Source organism: Actinia tenebrosa, unplaced genomic scaffold (assembly GCF_029948245.1).
Source record: "Actinia tenebrosa isolate PJP-AT-01 unplaced genomic scaffold, QUT_ActTen_1.0 PGA_scaffold0__85_contigs__length_37466705, whole genome shotgun sequence".
Lineage (NCBI taxonomy): Eukaryota > Metazoa > Cnidaria > Anthozoa > Actiniaria > Actiniidae > Actinia > Actinia tenebrosa.
This window is the reverse complement of record NW_028292569.1, coordinates 7761743-7782486: the sequence shown is the minus strand read 5'-3', so window position 1 is coordinate 7782486 and position 20744 is coordinate 7761743. Positions and strand designations below refer to the sequence as shown.

The 20744-nt window shown below is 35.9% G+C and overlaps 1 protein-coding gene across 2 annotated transcripts; it reads right to left on the bottom strand.

The window, feature by feature from the left end:
- Positions 1 to 76: 76 nt before the first annotated feature.
- On the bottom strand, positions 77 to 20014 carry LOC116300310 (uncharacterized). 2 transcript variants are annotated; one of them, XM_089028391.1, is made up of 24 exons: positions 19999 to 20014; positions 18708 to 18973; positions 18074 to 18145; positions 17538 to 17597; positions 16490 to 16564; positions 16110 to 16184; positions 15843 to 15914; positions 15290 to 15373; positions 15089 to 15160; positions 14439 to 14507; positions 13377 to 13448; positions 13202 to 13267; positions 12039 to 12110; positions 10885 to 10956; positions 8249 to 8317; positions 7784 to 7858; positions 7094 to 7165; positions 6608 to 6670; positions 6131 to 6312; positions 4681 to 4800; positions 2222 to 2603; positions 1967 to 2147; positions 776 to 1802; positions 77 to 636 (listed from the first exon to the last, which is right to left on the bottom strand). In XM_089028391.1, exons 2-24 carry the CDS (start codon positions 18917 to 18919, stop codon positions 434 to 436), a joined length of 3447 nt encoding a protein of 1148 aa, XP_088884517.1. In that variant the 5' UTR covers positions 18920 to 18973; positions 19999 to 20014; the 3' UTR covers positions 77 to 433. The 2 variants fall into 2 exon arrangements, with proteins under 2 accessions (XP_088884517.1, XP_088884522.1); XM_089028396.1 differs by lacking the exons at positions 4681 to 4800; positions 19999 to 20014 and having other exon boundaries at positions 18708 to 19276.
- Positions 20015 to 20744: the final 730 nt, after the last annotated feature.

Below are 20744 nucleotides of genomic sequence, written 5' to 3'. Positions count from 1 at the left end.
ACGCGTATACGTTTCTTTTTTTTATTTACTCAGAAAGAGTCACCGTTACAAAAAACTCTTATGCAATTTATACATCTTCATGGCTATAAACTTTAATGACAAGATTAACACTAGAACAGCTTTAGAACTCCTTTCACATCGTGCTCCTTGTCTGAGAGATGCAATGTCTTCAGTCACTTTTTTTAAACTAAGTTAATGGCAAGTAAACTTTCTATTTTTACTTTGTTTCCCACAGTCTTTATAAACTTTGGCATTGTGTTTTTAACAATGGCCTATTATATTACTTGACGGATTTGTGGTTAGCAATTAAAATGATGACGATCATTTGCAAGCTTTCAATGGGATACTTAAAACTAGTAACCATTCCGAGTTAGGCTAATCAATCCTTTCATGCCGAAGAAACGGTGTTCGAATTATACGAAATGTCTTTGTCTCACACATTTCTCGCACTTTGCAGAAGTGCGGTACGGCTCTCGTCATCTTTCGTGAAGTTGCCGCTTCTCATCTTCAAAGGCAGCAACAGGCTCAGACAGCATCTTAGGCAAGCTTGACAGCAATGACCACAGCTGCAATTATCTTCATTAGCAGACATACAGCACTTTAATGTCTGCATAATGATGACCTTGAGAACAGCAACTACAAAAAGAGTATGGCATTTGTGAACATCAGCGTGACACACTAAGCTACTAGAAATATACCTATCGGTTTAATAGGAATAATTTTTGTATGATCAGTTTGACAAACATACGATCTACACTAAGATATCCATACTCACCTGTCACTATGCCAATAACAGCAACATTGATGATGATCATCATGATAGACACGCCCAGGTCGTCGTTATGCTTGTTGACAACTGGTGACATTTTGTCATTGTCTGATGCCTTGAGCATCACACCAATTCCAAGGTTTAGAAATATCGCCATCAGAGCCACCGTCTGTAGAAGATTCTCAAACTTGTTAGTGATGGGACGTTTATAGACATAAAGAATAGCAAATACAGCAGATATGATGGCACCGAGTCCAATCTGTGTGCGGCTGTGCTCACCAATCAGCGTCAGACCGGAAATGAGAACCAGCTTCCTGATCATCTCCAAAGCTTCCCAGTACCAACAATTGGATCTGTAGTTCTCGCTAAACAAACTGAGACCAGATTTGAATGGGGTGTCCACATTTGCTGGCACAACAACATCTTCACCACTCAAATGATTGTGAGTTGCGCATTCTTTCCTTATCGATGGTTGGTGGATGTATTTCCAGACAAGAATCAAAATGACCACAGGAAACCCAATGGGGTAAAGAAGGAACGCCGTGGCAATACGTGAGAAGATGTCGTGTTTAGGAGTTTGGCAGTGGACGGAGAGGTCACTTCTGAGATAGGAATCACAATGCGCGTGCTCTTCTTCGAAGCACAGTTGTACACAGTTTATAGAAAGAACCTGAATGATACCTGTACAGGTCTTTGGATATGTTGCAAACAGAAAGACACAGATGTTACGAATACACGAGCTCTTAGTTTTGGCTACCGATTCTTCGACTTGATTTTGTGAATAACATTTCTTTCTCTTTAGTATTGCCATTCTTATCACGAGGTAGATAAGAATGACGGTGACTACGGTGATGTTCAAAGCAACAACAATGACAAACTGCTGCAGTACGTTAAAGGATAACCGAGAAGTAATACAGCTGAGAGGAGCGATCTGTAGGATGTTTAGTTGTATGAAGTGAAGAGTCTTCTGCATCCAAACAACCGAGGATGGCCAGGCTATGTCAGAGAAAGCAGAATATATTCCTGCCATCACCTGAAAGCGCAATTTGAAAAACATAAACATTTTAGCAGCAGGGGAACATGTTGTGCATTTATGATATTTATCATATAGTATATCAATATACGTATTCGCTACTATTTGTTATATCCTGGTCTTCCTATAACGCGTGGCTCGAGTGAGTTTGAAAATTGACTTGCCTGATAAAAGCCAATGACAATCTTAAAACAAGATAATATCTTGTCTGCCATGGTTCGCCCATGTTCATTGTGCAGTCTCTTTCTGTCTCCCCATAACAGAGCAAGGAGGACTACAACAAACAGGACGATCACTATAGCAACCTGAAACCCTGCCCACAGTCTGGATGGACAGCGGATACATCTGTAATTTAAAAAGTTCAAAAGTTAGATAATCTATGAAATGGAGCCAATGAAGAAATATTAACTTGAACAAACCTGTTCAACTTGTTGTAATAGTCTTGTTCACATAATGCACAGAGTGGGCCTTGGTGACCAGTTTGGCAACTAGAGTCCAGGCCTCCTAAACAGGAGTCACGTGGGCACTTGTGGGGATTGGGTAAAGTTCCTTCGTATCTCCACGTTCCTTCTGCAAACTCTGGGCTCTTGATCTTGAGATTTTCGATAAACCTGCGGTACTGTTTCTTAAAAGTGCTATTCTTCCATCTCCAGTAAAAACCTGCTGACAGACTAGCGTAGTCGTTTTCGCATTTGAAAGACTTACTGGGACAGGGAAAACACCTACCAAACCGGTCAAACCGGTAGAAGTTTGGTAAACACTTGCAAGCTCTGTATCCAGCCTTATCACTTGTTTGTGTTCCTGAAAAGTAATTATTGTCAATTCCTGCATTATAGCGATGTAGTAGGTAGACATATAAAATATCTAGTGGCTAACAAATCTATCCTTCCATGGTCATCGTTCCTTTTTCTATTTTTGTTAATTTCGGCCCTCAGGCCGAAATGCTACTAAGATCAGTTTAGGTAACCCATAATATTCTGTGAAGCTATCAATCAGCTGTCATTATTTTCTATCGTATCCAATCACATTTGGCATTCTTATCACTTCATAAATAACGAATGCGGATATGTTTACAATACTTAACAGTAATCTTTTCACCTATCGTCATCAACAAGTGTTTTTATGACGTCCTGTATACCTTTTGTTTTATTTATATACATGATCCGTGATTCGCTAAGTTCATATGTTCTATATCTCAATTATTGTTTTATTTAAATAACAATTTATTGTTTGACATCCTTGTCGAAGCGTATGCATTTAAAAAGACTCGTGTGTGTGCGTGTTTGCACTCCAACCAACAATGCGAGATATTTCATTTGCGACCAACAATGTAGAGTAAAGGATTTGGACATTGTCTTACTCAAGTACCTGCCATTTCTTCAAGTGAATAAAGAAAACAATACAGATGCAGATAAAACTTGTGGTCTCACGAACGAGAGGTCCTTGAAACTTCTACTAGTAAATAACTAGTAAAACTCAGGAACTCGACCACGTATAGTTCGAGTGCTTGAATGACAAAAAACTTCGTCAACAATTCACTAATAATCACTCTATTTTTACTTCGAGGTTCTTTTTTATGGTGATTTTTTTATATTTATACAATAAGCAATCTATATCATTTTTAGGTGCCAACCATTTATGAGTTCATTTTTTCCCATGAAGAAAGCTAAAAATAGAACTCCTAAACATTACTTACTGTCTGGCTGTCGTGATTAGATTGCGGTAAAAGTAAAACAAAGCCACTTGACACAAAAAATGAAAACCGCACACCCCTGAAACTAGGCTTAGCGGGCCGAAACATCATTGCTCTAAGAGCAATATAGCCTTGTTTCCTTTTCTTTTTGTAATCAAATGTTCGGGTTTCCTTTGGTTTTCAACGTTTTGGGCTTCCTTTGTCAAAGGCCAGGTTTCTAAGTAGATTTAAGATGGTGGATAAATTCAAGTGTTTCTTTCGGAAGTTTTGATTCATTTTAAAGCTTTAAATGGCGGAAAAATCACCAAAAACAAATCTATGTTCACTTCCAAAAAAAGTAAGCTTACGAAATATGGATATGGAGTTGATGGCCCACGCGAACGACAAATTTATTTGGGAAAAGTTTGATATCTGAATTCATCTATTGAGCGCTAGCCATCACGTGGTATAAAACGTGTTGGATTGTGTTACGGTCACCAAGAAATCGAAAAAAGTTATCGGATTTCCGTACGAATGTACTGAATTTTAAACAACTTATTTACTCGGTTTGTCTAGTTAGCTCTCTAAATACAGCTTTTCTTCACTGCTGTTTAGAAAAGTAACTAAAGAAAGCGATCTGAATTTACATAAGTACCTATGTATTCTATGTATCAAGTACATGTATTTTTAGCTCATACCAAGGGGCTTTTACCTTGTGGACATGCCTGACATGACAGTGGTGTAGTACCAGGTGTGTTGTTTGGATGTACATAAGTACCTGTGTATTGTATGTATAGGTACCTATGTATTTTTAGCTCATATTGAGGGGTGTTTACATTGTGGACATGCCTGACATGACAGTGGTGTAGTACCAGGTGTGTTGTTTAGATGTACATAAGTACCTATGTATTCTATGTATAGGTACCTATGTATTTTTAGCTCATACCAAGGGGCTTTTACCTTGTGGACATACCTGACATGACAGTGGTGTAGTACCTGGTGTGTTGTTTGGATGTACATAAGTACCTATGTATTCTATGTATCAAGTACATGTATTTTTAGCTCATATTAAGAGGTGTTTACATTGTGGACATGCCTGGCATGACAGTGGTGTAGTACCAGGTGTGTTGTTTGGATGTACATAAGTACCTATGTATTCTATGTATCAAGTACATGTATTTTTAGCTCATATTAAGAGGTGTTTACCTTGTGGACATGCCTGACATGACAGTGGTGTAGTACCTGGTGTGTTGTTTGGATGTACATAAGTACCTATGTTGCATTCTTTGCATTTGGTTTGTGCCATCTCGTCCTGGTAGAATCCTCCTGAAGAAGATACGCCCAACCCAAATTATAATAGATACAGTAATGGTAATTGAACTGAGAAGAAATAGCACGATTTTAAGTACAAATCGGAATATATAAGTACGAGTGATGTTTTGAAAGTTTTCGAAATCGGACGAGCCTTTAGACTAGGTGAGTTTGATTTGAGAACTTTCAAAACATCAGGAGTATCTATAAATTCAGAATTGCATGAGAAGATTGTCTTTTGTCTTTTTGAATTCTTTGTTTATAATACACTCAAAAAAAATTGAGCAACTTAATTGGGACTCTAAAGAGTACAATTTGGGATGTAATTGTACTTCTCTTGTCCAATCAGAGTTGAGCAATTTTGTTGAATGTATTATAAGTATATGTAATAGGACTCCATGCTGTCCAATTAAGAAAGAATTGGACAAGGAAAATTCCGAGGACTGACAAAATGGGATGAGGCCGTAGGCCGAGCCCAATTTGGCAGTCAGAGGAATTTTTTGAGTCTAATTATTTCTTGATTGGGGAGCATGAAATCCCGTTGCCTATCAATTATATAGCTGCCTAATTAATCCCATATCAACATGACCTGTCCAATTAAGAAAATGATTGGACAGTTACCTATATGGGATTAATGAGAAGCTGTATAATTAGGTCTGTAATCAAACGAGTGATAAAAAATTGCTCGACCAAGTAGCAGAAATACCACTTAATTATACCTATTTTGAAATCTCCTGAAATAATAGTAAATTTAACATTTAGTTTTAATATAAAATTTATCCCCTTCAATTTTTTTTCTCATGCTTTTTTGGGGTTTTTTTTTTTTCTCTGATGTTATCGGTTGAATGACATGCTTTCTGCAATATAATTGGCTCTTTAAAACAGTGCTGTTTAAAACCAAGAGCCAAAAAAGAGCCAATCAGATTAGAGCCAATCAGATTGCAGGAATCAACAGTGATCATAATAATTGTAACCAGTGGCATAATTCAGCTTTTAAGAACTGCTATTGAAAGTCATCTGATATGTTTTGGATGCTATAAAATATAACACTAGTTTGTGTTTACAAACATTAGCATTGTGATGTTAATTTGATGACCATTATCTTAATATTTGTTGCTGAGTTGCTTTGCTTCATCACTGAGCGAATCTAGCCTCCTCTGCAGGCTACTCTTGGGTTTTTGTGACGATTCGACAGCCCATAATCATAGGAAAAGAGCAAAGATAATTCTGCGGAGGAAGCTAGAGGGAATCAATCTCTGGTTAGCACAATAATGACAACAGCTCACGTCACAGCATATAGCGCTTTTAACTAGTAACATATTTCAGTCTTATAGATTTTTTTTACCTGCGGAGCACTCCCTACATGGTTCTTTTTCCCATTTTGCTTGAAATGATCCAACATTACAGGGAATGCAATTCCAGTTATTGCCATGTGTCATATTGCAAAAAAATCCCGATGTAACAAGTGAGTATGCCGCTTGAGTGTTCAACTCTCTGATCCAACCCAATTGATTTGGAGCACAGGTGCTGTTAAGAAAGATGGGAAATGATTACATTCAATGCATGCTTTCTCTCTGTGTCCTCCTTCGAAAGCTCCAGGCCTCGTTGTTGAACGCTCATGACGAGCAGTTTCACTTCAAACTGTCTCCGACTCCGATTCTGCGCAAATGGAAACCATTCTAAATGAAAATATTTTTTGTGCACTGCACATGCTCAAACCGTTACTTGTACGGCGTTTCATGCAATTCGGTTAACCAATAAAAATTTGCTATATATTTGAGTTGAAAGATGTTCATTTGGTTACAGACTGATATATACTTACATTCGAGATAATGAAGATCGTTGAATATGGGGAAGATCTTTGAGGCTTTTGCATCTGAAATCTCTAAAAAGAATCGAATAAGGCATTTTCAAGATTAAGATATATATATTAGTAATAATCTTCATGTGTAGGAAAATCGTAAGAAAAATAAAATTCTTCTTAAGCCTGCGAGTACTTGGAACGACAACCAGCAGGCTTCAGCTGCACGCAAGCGTCTATGTAGACTTTCGCAAAGTTTTTCGTCTATGTATTAGTTCACGCGCGCTAAATAAAGCACAGGCAGCCCAACCAGGATTACACCCGCTGGACCTCTCTCCACAATAGCATTTTCCCCACTTCAGACTTAGCGCTCTGTGCTTAAATGTTTTTTTCAAGTATACGAAATACTTCATATAATAAGACAAGAGGGCATTTTGGTAAGCTTTTCAAATTATTATTTTTTTAATCGATGCCTGTGGCATTCATATGAAAATTTACTATACTTACACCATAGTCTCGTTTCCCAGATCGTTAAAGTAGTCATTATCAATGTGTTGTATGTCATTTCCAAAGAAGTATCTTGATAGAAAACATTGAAAAGCAATCAGTGCTTTAGACTAGCAGCTAGAGCTTATGCAATCACCCTGGTGCTTAGAGATCTGATGTCCCTGTTCCCATTTCTATCCCCTTATCTCTTTCAATACTTTAGAGGTGAATCTAGATTACTTTGTGAATCTGAGGACGCAATCACCCTTGTGCTTAGAGATCTGATGTCCCTGTTCCTATTTCTATTCCCTTATCTCTTACAATACTTTAGAGGTGAATCTAGATCACTTTGTGAATCTGAGGACGCAATCACCCTTGTGCTTGGAGATCTGATGTCCCTGTTCCTATTTCTATTCCTTTATCTCTTACAATACTTTAGAGGTGAATCTAGATTACTTTGTGAATCTGATGACGCAATCACCCTGGTGCTTGGAGATCTGATGTCCCTGTTCTTATTTCTTTTCCCTTATCTCTTACAATACTTTAGAGGCGGAACTAGATCACTTTGTGAATCTGAGGACGATGTTTTTAACCCCCAAGTCAAATACTGAAGAATGACTGAAATCGTCTTAATTCATCCTTAGTGTCATTAAAAAGGTGTATACTAGTGGGCAACTAGTTTTTCAAGCCTTTCATGCTCGTTTGACTCACATTGCTGTCTTGGTTTTCTTCATTCCTTTGAATGGTCTTCCTATCAGTTTTTTCAGTCTATTCCCGTTCAGAAATCTGGAAAAGGATTTTAAACCTGATACAAAGATAAGCTGGTCTTATATGCACACTGCGAACTCACAGAACTCAAAAGAGAATTCAGCGTTTTTGAATGTTGGATTTGCAGTGCTTCTAGTTTAATCGCGCAAAAACGTAAAATTTTCCGTCGCGTCAAAATAAGGTTTTGGTGGACGTCAATCAAAATGTTCTCATGACATTGTCGAAAATCACAAAGTTTTCAAGGGCACGTGTATGGAATGTCATAGGAACTCTTTGATTGACGTCCACCAAAACTTACTCCGCGGCGACGACGCTTCCGCGCGTGCTATGTAGAGTGTTTGATGTCAAACGTCGATGATTAATGCGCAAAAAGACGAAAGTCACAGATCAGGCAATCGTTTTACTTACAAATATTTAAGAGTAAGGTTTGCAAACACACCGTCTGGTAGCTGGGTTATGACATTATTAAATAGATATCTAGAGGAGCAAGGGATAAAAATGTATAGTGTCAGAATACACAGTAATAATTCTTTGATTGCACGTTACGTCATCGAGGCCATGTTGGTGCCATTTAACAAATGGTTTTTCATTAGCCACCATTGTTAACGGCACCAAAATGGTCGCCAAGTTTTTTTTCTTTTGACTCTTTTGGGTTCTCTTGGGAATGCATGAAGCACGGATGGCATTCGCGTCTAAGGGGGTTGTCTCTCACGGCTGTGTGGTTCACGCCTGCATGGTTTTAGGCTTCGATTTCCCGCTGAGTTAATGATAATAATAATATAATAATTTACTTTTAGCGCTCAACCTATTAAAATATTTTAAAGCGCTTTGCATATCCGTGGCTAGAAAATAAGGAAAACAAAATTCTTATATGAAAACGATATGAAATAAGAAGATAGACAAATAGATAGATAGATAATCTTTATTTAAGCACCCGAACAATTTCATCAGCTAATAGTGAAAAAAGTAAATAAATAAATATCTAAGCAATATATACTATCAACAATACAATATCATATTTAAAGATGTATTCTTTGCCTCGTGCGTATTAGCCTGAACTTTAAAAATTCAACTCGTGAATCGAAAATCCAGAATGCCCCGACCATTTAGTGGCATTTAGTTAGGATTTAAGATGGAGAATGGTATTTCAGCTTTTGTTTTATGCCAGAACGTTCGAGGAAACAAGTAATATTCCTTTTAGTCTCAATGTTTAATTGTCTTTTTTCGGTGAACAACGTTAATGACATTGACTGTATATATATCTATAATCATATTAAATTCCATCGGTTGTTTTCTCGTTTGCCATGGGGGTATTTCTACGGGTTCTCCGGTTTTTCTCCCTCCGTAACTATTCAACTTGTCGTGTGTTGTAAATATGTGAATGCAGTGACCATGGTAGAACGTGTGGATCGAACCTCACTGAATTTTTAGGTTGCAAGTTACCTGTTTGTAGCGGAGCTCCCGCGCTGGCCGAAGGCCCGCGCGAGCGGAGCACCATACTTAAGAAAAACTGGTAAACCATCGAGTTGATTTTTCATGGCTTAGCTGAAGTCACTTCCGTCCGTACGTCCGTCCGTGTACACAACACAGGAATCCCGCTTGATGTCAAAGCAAAACTACTCACAAATGCGGCTCTCAAATGCACAGAAAAGATCGCTTTAGGACAAGTTGTAGACCAAAAACAATTTTTAAAAATTTCATGTAGTCAAAGATGGATCAAGAAGTGTTCTTCAAGAATTCAGGTGTGTGTTTTCTAGCAAACAAACGTACATATATATATATATTTTTTTTTTTTTTGACAAGCATTTTTCTCGACGAATCGACAAATCAAAGACTTTCTCTCAAAACTTTTAATATTTCTTTAGAAAACTCATGAATAATTCATGAGGAAAACACAATAGAAATCATGATCGTGAAGGAGGTTTTATATCTCATACAGATTCGTCTTCATTTGCATAAAGTTGAACTTGGATTTTCTCTATCAAACTTGGTTCATTTCGTAAAGAATTCGGTACACTGAGAACATACATCATAAGTTTTCTAAGTAATGCTTAATAAACTCGAAGATCGTGTTTTATCGGGTCTAAAACCACTCGGCTACGCCTCGTGTTTTATACCCGATAAAACACTCCTGCTCGTTTATTAAACCAGAGTTAGTATATAGTGCTTAATTTATCTTAATGCTGGATGAAATATAACAGGAAGAGCATATTACAACAAATATTCGTCCTTTATTTAGCTTTGTAAATCTTTATCAATTCGGTTGTTTTTAACCAACTATCGTATGTTTTTCGTTCAAGAAAAATGCAACTTTGTTCGCCTCCTATCGCGGGGTCCCATCGGCAAAACAAAGAAGACTTTCATTCAATAATTTTATATCTTTCTACAGATAATTTATTTAATTATTGAATGAAATATAAATTTACACCAAATATTCAACTGTTTATTAAGCTGTTCGAGCAAGTATGATTATAAAAATGAGCTTAAATTTGTGTTGTTGTTGAGAGATGTTATTGTATAAAGACCTAGACTTTCACTTTAGAAAGCGAAGTGAAAAATATTCGAAAACAACCAGTTTTCAAGTTTGTTTTTAAGTCTTGATTTGTCCTAAATCTCCAGATTTTCGATTTCAATGAAAGACATCCGAGGTAAATTTCACTAAAATTGATAACGCGTTGGATTATCTGTAGTTATCTTTCGTTTTTTTAAGTAAAAGAGATTCAAAGCCTAAACTGTCGGAAAACTTTGTCGAAGAATCTTTCAAGAACAAAACTAGCCCCTGGGGGTGGTGGTGAGTTGCGTACAAAATTTCTAAGTGGGAGGGAAAAAAAACAACAAAACAGTGTAGTACATTTTGATTCGATTCCATTGCATGGTTTTCATTATGGGAAAAATTATCTTCATCTCGAATAAAAATTAATTGAAGATTTTTTCCCCGATCTTATTTTTACCTTTCAGCTTCATTCAAATCGTTCTCCCTGTGACTTTCGTATCGGGAGCTCCGCTTTTAGGCAGTGCCTAAATATATATTATACAGTACTTACAATTCTTGCAAGTCTTGTAAACCCATGAAACTATCTTTGTGGATCTTCTCGATTTGGTTGTTGTTTAATGTTCTTTAAAAAAATAATGAAAATGTTTACACCTAATCACAGGAACGTTTTCATATAAAATATGAAATAGGAATTAGTTAAGTTATTTTCACTGTTTTGAAGTTGTAGTAGGACATTTTTTGGAACATATCCATAGTGTATAGAAGTGTAACCATAGTTAATGGAACGGAATGGTTGGGAAACCTATTATTCTAGGTTTTTGTTTGACTTTATCCATTGTTATATGACGTTGAACGTGCACAGGGGAGAAGGAAACGTTTTTTCGTAGTATTCGGGAACATAGAAGTTTTTGCCCCAAAAAACGTTAAAGACAAAAAAGATGCCCTTACAATGGCAAAAAATGAAGAATAAAAACTTATAGAATATGTATATACATAGTATTCATAGACATGCTGATTTTGTTGCGTGACAAGTTGGATAGATAGGGTCGGTGTAAAACCAGCAACATTGTTTTCGAACTTGCACCACAATGTTGCGCGACAAGTTGGACGTTTTTGTGTCTCGTATTTCAGAGCCTTAAGCTATTTATTGGGCTGGGTAGCGGCCAGACGTTCCAGGGTTTTCGAAACAAAAGAAAGATTGGTAATAGGCAATAGTTATTCAAAATATCAGGCTCAATTGTTTCCTTTTTGATTCGAGGGATTACCAAACCATGCTTCATAGAAGCTGGGAACTCTCCTGAAGCAAAAGATAAGTTCACTATAGATGTAACTGGGGTAGAGACCTTGTCAGTGAATTGTCAGCAGTGATGTCGGTAGAGGATCAAGAGAGCAACACTTGGATGGTGATTTCAAGATTACAGTCCTCACAGTCCTTGGGAGACTTTCTCAAATTCAAGTAACGAGCATGACGGAGGATCAGCTGCAAGGAACCATGAAATGCGTTGCTCATTGGACTTAATTCCCTTCCTCAAATCGTCGATTTTCCCAGAGAAATGGTTCATGATGGTACATTTATTTTAATAGCTCTGTTCTATCGAGTTTCCAAACCATTCCGCTCCATTAACTATGGTGTAACACAGCTCGAAAGCAAAAATTATTGTTTAGGTTGAACTGTACGTGCGATTCCCATTACCTCATACTTACAAGGTGCTCAATGTAGGAGAGTTATCAAGAAATCGGGCTGGTATTTCTTTAATGTTGTTGCTGGCTAACCTCCTGTTAAAATATTAGAAAATTATTCGATTAGCCCTCAATACCATAACTCTTTTGACTCCGTTCAAAATTCATTCAGAGTATGTCCTACTAGCTATTCACTGATGACTTACAGTCCATAAAATATCTTTCATATAAGAAATTTATTTCAATATTTTCTCCTACGAATCTTTGCAAAATATTCTATTTTAAACTTTCTGCCATTTCTCCTATACGGCTAATTTAAAAAAAGGTCGGTGAATTTACCGATTAGGAATAATTTATCACTGACGTAAATTATCACTGATATGAATATCTTTTTCAGTGAGTGGCTATCAGTGAGTAAATAGTTACTAAACGTTTATTTTTCAATTTCTATAACAGGTGATCTCGTTTTGACAGCCCTTCAAAAAGCAGCCAATCATCGCGCAGGAAGAAATCTGATCAGGCGGTCCTTCAAAAATAACGGGTCTTTCTGTAGGTATCAGGGGAATTCTATTCAAATTCAAATTTCGAGTAATCGGCTAGTAGTCGTACCCTACGATAGCATAGATTAAGCTATAATAAATATTTATGTGCACATGCTAATGATATATCGTTTAAATATGACTAAAAAATGAGACCACCCCATCCGAATTTGCTTCGTGGTCTAGTGGTTAGGTTTATGGTTAGAGTTGGCGTTGACATTGTAGTAGTTCTTTGGTGCCGACGGTACCGAGTTCGATTCTTGGTGTCTTTACTTAATTTTTTTTCTAAGTGAAGAGAATCAAAATTTCGAAGTCCCACTCATGTGTTTGGAAACCTAAATAACATGGCGGCCGAAGTAAGAAAAAATTACTCTGAATCTTTGCTTCCCTAGCTACGTTATGGACTAGCAATACATTTAAAATTCTACATATTCATATAACGAATACCTATGGGTCAAATGGTACGTTTGGGTTTCAATTCTCATTATGAAATTATCTTGAAAGGATAGATTATTGTTCGCCGATAAACAACTGAAGCTAAGACCGCCTTGATCAACTACAACAATCCTTTTCGCATGCTCCTCGAGATCACCTGGATAACAACCTTTTTGCAAGTAGGTGTATATCGATGAACTCCTTTCAACTTACAGTTCCTGTAGTATACGTATGTTTTTGAATAGAGGCATTATTGAAACTTTGTTGGCAAATAATGATCTGAAAATTAGGAAACGATATTTCAGTTAATAATCTTTTATCGAGTGAAAAGAAAGGACAGCTTTTAAACATTTAAAAAAAAAAAAAGTCATGAACATTAAATTTTTACAGTTGTGTGATGGTTTTTAAGCCAGACTTTGATAGTGAAGAGATGTTTGATATGCAGTTGTTGTCGAAGTTCCTAGGATTAGATCAGACAAAAAAATAATTTTGATATCATTAAAATTATAAATAATAAGAATAATATAGAGTGATTTTCCTAGTATTAGTTTGCTAATAGAGGTTAGTAAATCTGTTTCCATTGTGTTTTTTTTGCGCCTATTATACACTAACTACTAAAAAGTGTTTCACGGAGGTTGAGGGAATTACTCTACTACAAACACAATAGTAATGATAATCATCATCGTTAACCCTCTCTTAGAGTGATTTTATTTAACCCGTAAAAGAAAAGTGACTATTTTGTTATTACTAGTTAGGTGATTGAAACGAAAGAAAACAACAGGCTTGGAGTCTACTACTAACTATTACGCTATATTACGTTAAATAAAATCCCCATATCATCACCACGAGCACCACCACCACAACAACCACCACAACAACAACCACCACCACTATAACAACCACCACCACAACAACCACCACAACAACCAACACAACAACAACCACAACAACAAACTCCACCACCACAACAACAAACTCCACCACCACAACAACAACCATCAATTTGAATGCAATAATGACCGCAATTGAATTCTAGAAATAAAAACTAGTTTTCAAAAATAAACGCCACCATCACAAAGAGCAAGCATAACTATGTATCTTTGGAAAGTTTTATTTCTATACATAGAATTTTAGTGAAGTTATTTGCATGGAATCAAAGTTACAGAGATGACTTGGGACTGACTAAACTCGTTCTGGTGTTTTTCACATTTATAAATTATCATAACTTCTAATATAAACAATTCAATATTTCTATTTGAAACTTTTTTACTTCGTTTATATCATTCTAACAATGGGGGCCATTATTGCATTCGGTTTATAAGAATGTATAGTTTTCTGCGCAACCGCTATTAGTGTCGTCACGCCACGCTTACTCCCCTACCGCTATTAGTTTCGTCACGCAACGCTTATTCCCGGGCTGCGCAGGAGACTAAAGAATGTATAAACTCACAATATTGAATTTTTTTCCAATATTCCTCGTAAATCAGGAAGAGAGGTTAACCTATTACGAGCCAAAGACCTAAAAGAAAACAGGGATAGGTATTCTGACATAAATAATACAAGGCATATTTCGTTACAATGAAGTATTCTGACATAAATAATACAAGGCATATTTCGTTACAATGAAGTTCATGATAAACATGATAATAATATCGACATAGAAAGAAAGTGTTTTCTTTTTTGGTAAACTTCTGTTTTAAAAGATAGGTATTTTGACATAAATAATACAAGGCATATTTAGTTCCAATGAAGTTCATGATAAACATGATAATAATATCGACATAGAAAGAAAGTGTTTTCTTTTTTGGTAAACTTCTGTTTTAAAAGATAGGTATTTTGACATAAATAATACAAGGCATATTTAGTTACAATGAAGTTCATGATAAACATGATAATAATATCGACATAGAAAGAAAGTGTTTTCTTTTTTGGTAAACTTCTGTTTTAAAAGATAGGTATTTTGACATAAATAATACAAGATATATTTAGTTACAATGAAGTTCATGATAAACATGATAATAATATCGACATAGAAAGAAAGTGTTTTTTTTGTGTGGTAAACTTCTGTTTTAAATAATTTGGTTACTTATCCTTACTTACAAATGATCAATTGTGTTGGTGTCTTCAAAAGTGCCATCTTCGATGTAAGCAATTTTGTTGCCATTAATACTTCTTTAAGAAATAAGGAGACTGAGCATTGATATTGAAGGCAATGAAACGAAAAGCATGAGAAATTGAAATAGGATCATCTAAAACGTTGATAATGGATAATTAATATTGAATTTTTTCAGTCACACTTACAAAATCATTGAGGAGTCCTGTCGACTTTTCATTCCCTTAAAGACTCCTTTTCTTAGAATTTGAAGATCATTTCCATGCAAGTTTCTCATTATGAATAAAATCAATTATCAATTAATAACTTATTAGTATATGTAATAGGACTCCATGCTGTCCAATTAAGAAATAATTGGGCGAGGAAAATTCCGAGGACTGAAAATTGGATGAGGCCGTAGGCCGAGTCCAATTTGGCAGTCAGAGGAATTTTTCGAGTCTAATTATTTCTTGATTGGAGAGTATGAAATCCCATTACCTATTAATTATATAGCTGCCTAATTAATCCCATATCAACAAGACCTGTCCAATAAAAAAAATAATTGAACAGTTACCTATATGGGATTAATGAGAAGCTGTATAATTAATTGATTAATTAAGTAGTAAATATATGAGTAGTAAATGATGTGCATAATTTTATAGAGAAATAATAATGTGGCGAGAAGAGAGGAAAAAGGAAGGGACAAATGAAGAGAGGAATATCTGGAAGATGGGCTACCACGCAAAGAAATTATCAACTTACAATCGACGTAAATGAATCAGTCCAGAAAATGTGCCTTCCTTGATGTCATTGAGATGGCAAAATGTTATCATCCTCGAAATGAAATATAAAGTATTTTACTGAATATTCTTACTTAAAATTTCTTTAAAATCAAGTTTAAAGTTTCTGTTTTACTGTAACTTATTTTTTCTTTTCTTTCTATCTTCCTTCTACCTTCTCTCTCAGCTCTCCCTCACTGATTCTTTCCCCTTAGTCTTTAATGCTCGGGGTTTTAAACAAGATACTTACAATTCTACCAATTCTCTAAGACTTGAAAAAGTTCCGGGTACAAGATGTCCTTTTATTGGATTGAATGATATATCTCTGAGAGAACATTTTTATCGTCAGATATTTCATATATATATATATTTAATTTATTTTAATTCAATTTTTTCTCTAGCACGAGAACAAATTATTTAAAACAGCAAATCCCTGAAAGATAAATGTTATGCACTGATCGATTTTTCGATTAGCTATGAAATAGTTTATTACTGAGTTTTTTGCAATCTTATTTTCTGAATTATCCCATGTTTATCCCATCTGGCTCGTATTTATCTCGTAAGTTTTATTATATGCATGATGTTTCGTTCTCAATTTTATGAACAAGTGTGATATACATAGTTTCTTACAGGCGTCTCAGTTTGCTAAGGCCATCAAACATTCCATAGAGACTCGAAGAGTTCAGCATGTTGCGTTCCAAATCTCTGTAATCAGCAAACAATAATAGTTATATAGACGTTGCACGTATAGAGTGAATTAGGAAAGGCATTTAACCCGTGAAATAAAAAATACTAGTCAACGTGTAATAGTCAGACACAAAAGAAAACAATGGAATTAGGGTCTACTAAATGTTTATTTGTCTAATATCTATTGCACGGGTTTAGTGACTTCACTCTAGTCAAATAGACACGAAAGAAGACAATGGGATTAGGGTCTACTAATGTGTATTAGTCTAATATCTATTGCACGGGTTTAGTGGCTTCACTCTAGTCAAATAGACACGAAAGAAGACAATGGAATTAGGGTCTACTAATGTGTATTAGTCTAATATCTATTGCACGGGTTTAGTGACTTCACTCTAGTCAAATAGACACGAAAGAAGACAATGGGATTAGGGTCTACTAATGTGTATTAGTCTAATATCTATTGCACGGGTTTGATAACTTCACTCTATTGTATCGAAATTATTATTTACTATTTGCAATAATATTATCATAGGAAAAGAATAAAAAATAACAAGTAGGAATTAATTATTTTTTCGGCAACCAAAACAGGAGTAATTATTTTACTGTTTTGAAGGTAGAGACTGACATTTTCGACATTACTTGTTGGTATATATATCAAAACTGTTTACAATGAAAATTTAAAAATTATTTCTAATTAATTCCTATTTGTTACTTTGCTGTTTTTTCATATCACAACATATATTGGGACTGATTTCCAAGATGGCGTCTATTTCGTCCCCTAAAACAGCCCCAAAATGCACTGCAATGCAAACTCGACTCAGTTTTCCCCGCAAACTCGGAATGGCTAGTACTCAATATGTAAACACAGAAAAATATTTTGCGAGTACTCATTTTCTTCCGAGAGAAAGCCTATTCGCCACCCTGCAAACATATATCGGTCTGCTGGTAATACACGAAACATTAATCGAGGCTGCAAGGTATAGGTACTTACAAGCTCCATAGATCTTGCGGCAGACGAAATCGGTTTGAAATTTTATTGTTTTGCAACTCTCTAAAGAAAGAATAACATCTTTGTAGACTAAATGAAATTATAAACATGATAGTAAAAGTATATAATAGTAATATTATAAAATTGAAATTATATATACCACTTCTTTCTCTTTTACTCCGACGAGGGACTAGCGTCCGAAACGTCAGTAAGTTTTTTCATCTTTTCACGGTGTACAATTTACCTTTTCATCATTACTGTATAATAGTAATAATTATTTTTATGATAATACACAAAATGATTTCAGTGAAGATACGTATGAAATAATTAAATCAACAAACGGTTATTAAATTACTGTTGCTACTATTCATCTACTATCACTATTCCTACTACTCACTACTACTGATAATAATAGTTATTACAATATGTAATAACTTAATTATTATGATAATGGTGATGGTGATTACGATGATGTTGATAATATTTGGCAAAATATATAAAATGCTATAATTGTTAATTTGGGGTATTATCTTACTTACAAACTCTGTAAATATTCCAGGGCCAAGAAATAATTATCTGGAATTTCTTTTATGTTTCCATCAGTGATTTTTCTATTAAAAAAAGGGAGAAAAGAGAAAGAAAACTGAAATTCAACACTTTTTTGATTAAGAAATCAATACTAAATATCAAGAAGAGTAAAATGCTATTGATAGAATTTGTAGTCAAACACGAGAAGATTGAACAAGACTAGAAAGAATGGGCATTTGGCAAGTAATTTTTATTGATGTAGCGGCCATCTTGGATTATGGGATCGCAAGAGGGCAAACACGTAGAATATTTATAAAGCATAGAGTGGCGGTGTGTTACGTTTTCAAATAAATTTGAAGTCTTGGTGTTTCGCATATTGTTCCAGCTACCAGCAAATTCATTTGCTTTTTAAAAGTGCTTCTCATAATTGAAAAGCTTAAAATATTTAAACTAGACATCCTGACAGCTGTGCAGTCTATAAGTTTTCCAATAGTTGCCCCCTTGGCATCTCATAATGTCTTGATTAAAACAATAGAATTCACGATGGCGGCCTTATAAAGGACTTTTAAAAGCCAAGGTCTATTGTTTTTCCACACACAATATCCATTCATCCTAATAATGCTTAAAAAAACAATAGTAGCTTACATATGCGTAGTGTTTCGTGGAAGCCTCTCTGGTAAAGCGTCCAGTCCTTTACACGTTACTTTAGTATACGGCCCAATCTGCTCACAACTACACTTCCCTACTCTGGGTCGTGGACAGGAAGCATCGTTTTGTAGCTTGGGTTGCCTGTCAGCGATCATTGGCTTCATTAAAAGAAGTAGCAGAATGACACAATGCTTAGTGTCGTAAGGCATTCTTTATCGACAATAACTAAACAAGTCTTGGAAATCGTTGCCAACAAAGTCGACCTGAGATAGTCGAAATAATAAAATAAAAAACTGAAGAAGCTTAATGTTTTTAAGAAGCTCGGGTGGCGTGCGCTGTTAATGCGCCGCCTCTCACTAATGCGACCAGGGTTCGAGCTCTGCCAGACTGGGTGTCGTATGTGAGTAGAGTTGTTTGTTGGTTCTCTCCTGTGCTTCGAGAGTTTTTCTCCGGGTTCTCCGGTTTTTCCTGTCTTCACAAAAATCAACTTCTAAATTCTAATTCGATCTACCGGCTGCCTTATCAATTGGGTTGCAAGGCCTGTTAAGCATTAAGCCGTCCACCCAGGAGTGGTAAACGCATTAGACTTAGACTAAAATAGCATGCTATATATAGCTTAGTATATAGGGGATTATGCAGGGTGCGCCAAGATTGGTAGGAGTTTTAAATTTCACATTCAATCGAATTCGAATGTTTCCCTTTCTAACCCGATTATAGCTGCGTGGGTCGACTTGCTATCTGATACAACAGGGGCGGATTCAGGGGAAGGGAGCAGGGGTGCGCACCCCTCCCTTGTTCCACTTTGTGCTCCTACTTTGAAGATAACCAATACTGTTTAGTACCATTTATTCTAAGGGGTGCACCCCTCCCGGGGTTAACTTCCTGCGCAGCAATCCTCCCTGAACAAAATCTGGGGTCCGCCCCTGTACAACAGTATTTTGAAGTTTGTTAATTGAGTGGTCATAGGATAGGATAAGTATATATAAAAATTCCATCCTGCTAGTCTCTTAAATCAGTCTTACGAAAGAGTGCCTATAGCTAGTTGACTCGGTTCCTTTGTCAGTATTTTACTGGCTGTGTAGCGGGGCCGAAAAGAATGAAAGCTTGGCCGTCATTTCAAGTCGATGGATGATATTTGGGCCAAGCTTCAATAACTGCAAAATACAGTAACTTAGTAAATAGTGTCAAAATTTAACCAAGAATCTAGAGCCTTGCTCCACAGCTTGAGCTCAGCTTGTAAATCCGGTTTTCAAACTCGCCGTTGAAACTTGCTTGATTAAAAATTTACCTTACATTAGCAGTATTAGATACAACAATACATATGCTGAAATGTGCCAGAGATACATGACATTTCTCTTGGTGATTGTTACAAGCTAATAGAACGGTGCCATGCAGCGTTTCTGCTTCCTTACAGTTCTGGTTTTGGTTTTTTAAGTCATATTTCTTTATAATCCAACCAGAAAACATGAAAGTAATATTCTCCCCAAGGCATTTGCTCCTTGGAAGAAACGAAAAGTAAAGCTGAGGAAAAAACAAACAAATAATAGGGGGCAAAAATAAAGCTTGTTTTCGAGTGACAAGCATAAAGGCCCTGAAATATGTTCAAAACTGTCAAAAAAAAAAACGTTCTTGTTTGAACTGACATGGTTTCAGAGAGGAATATTCCCTGCTAACGATAATAGTCTCTCGTAGATAATCCAACCAGAAAACATGAAAGCAAAATTCGCCCCAAGGCATTTGCTCCTTGGAAGAAACGAAAAGTGGCATTACTGAAACGACATAAAGCTGAGGAAAAAAACAAACAAATAATAGGGGCCAAAAATAAAGCTTGTTTTCGAGTGACAAATATAGAGAGTTTGGTTTCACGTTTTTCTCTTTCCCGCAAACGGCACTGAAACATTACCATGTTTTGGTGCATTTCACTTTACTTGTTACATATCTTCTCAACATCAAAGACAAATATTCTTTTCATTTCAAGGGCGTAGCCAGGATTTTCTGAGAAAAGGGGGGGGAGTCAAATTAGAAAAATGACAC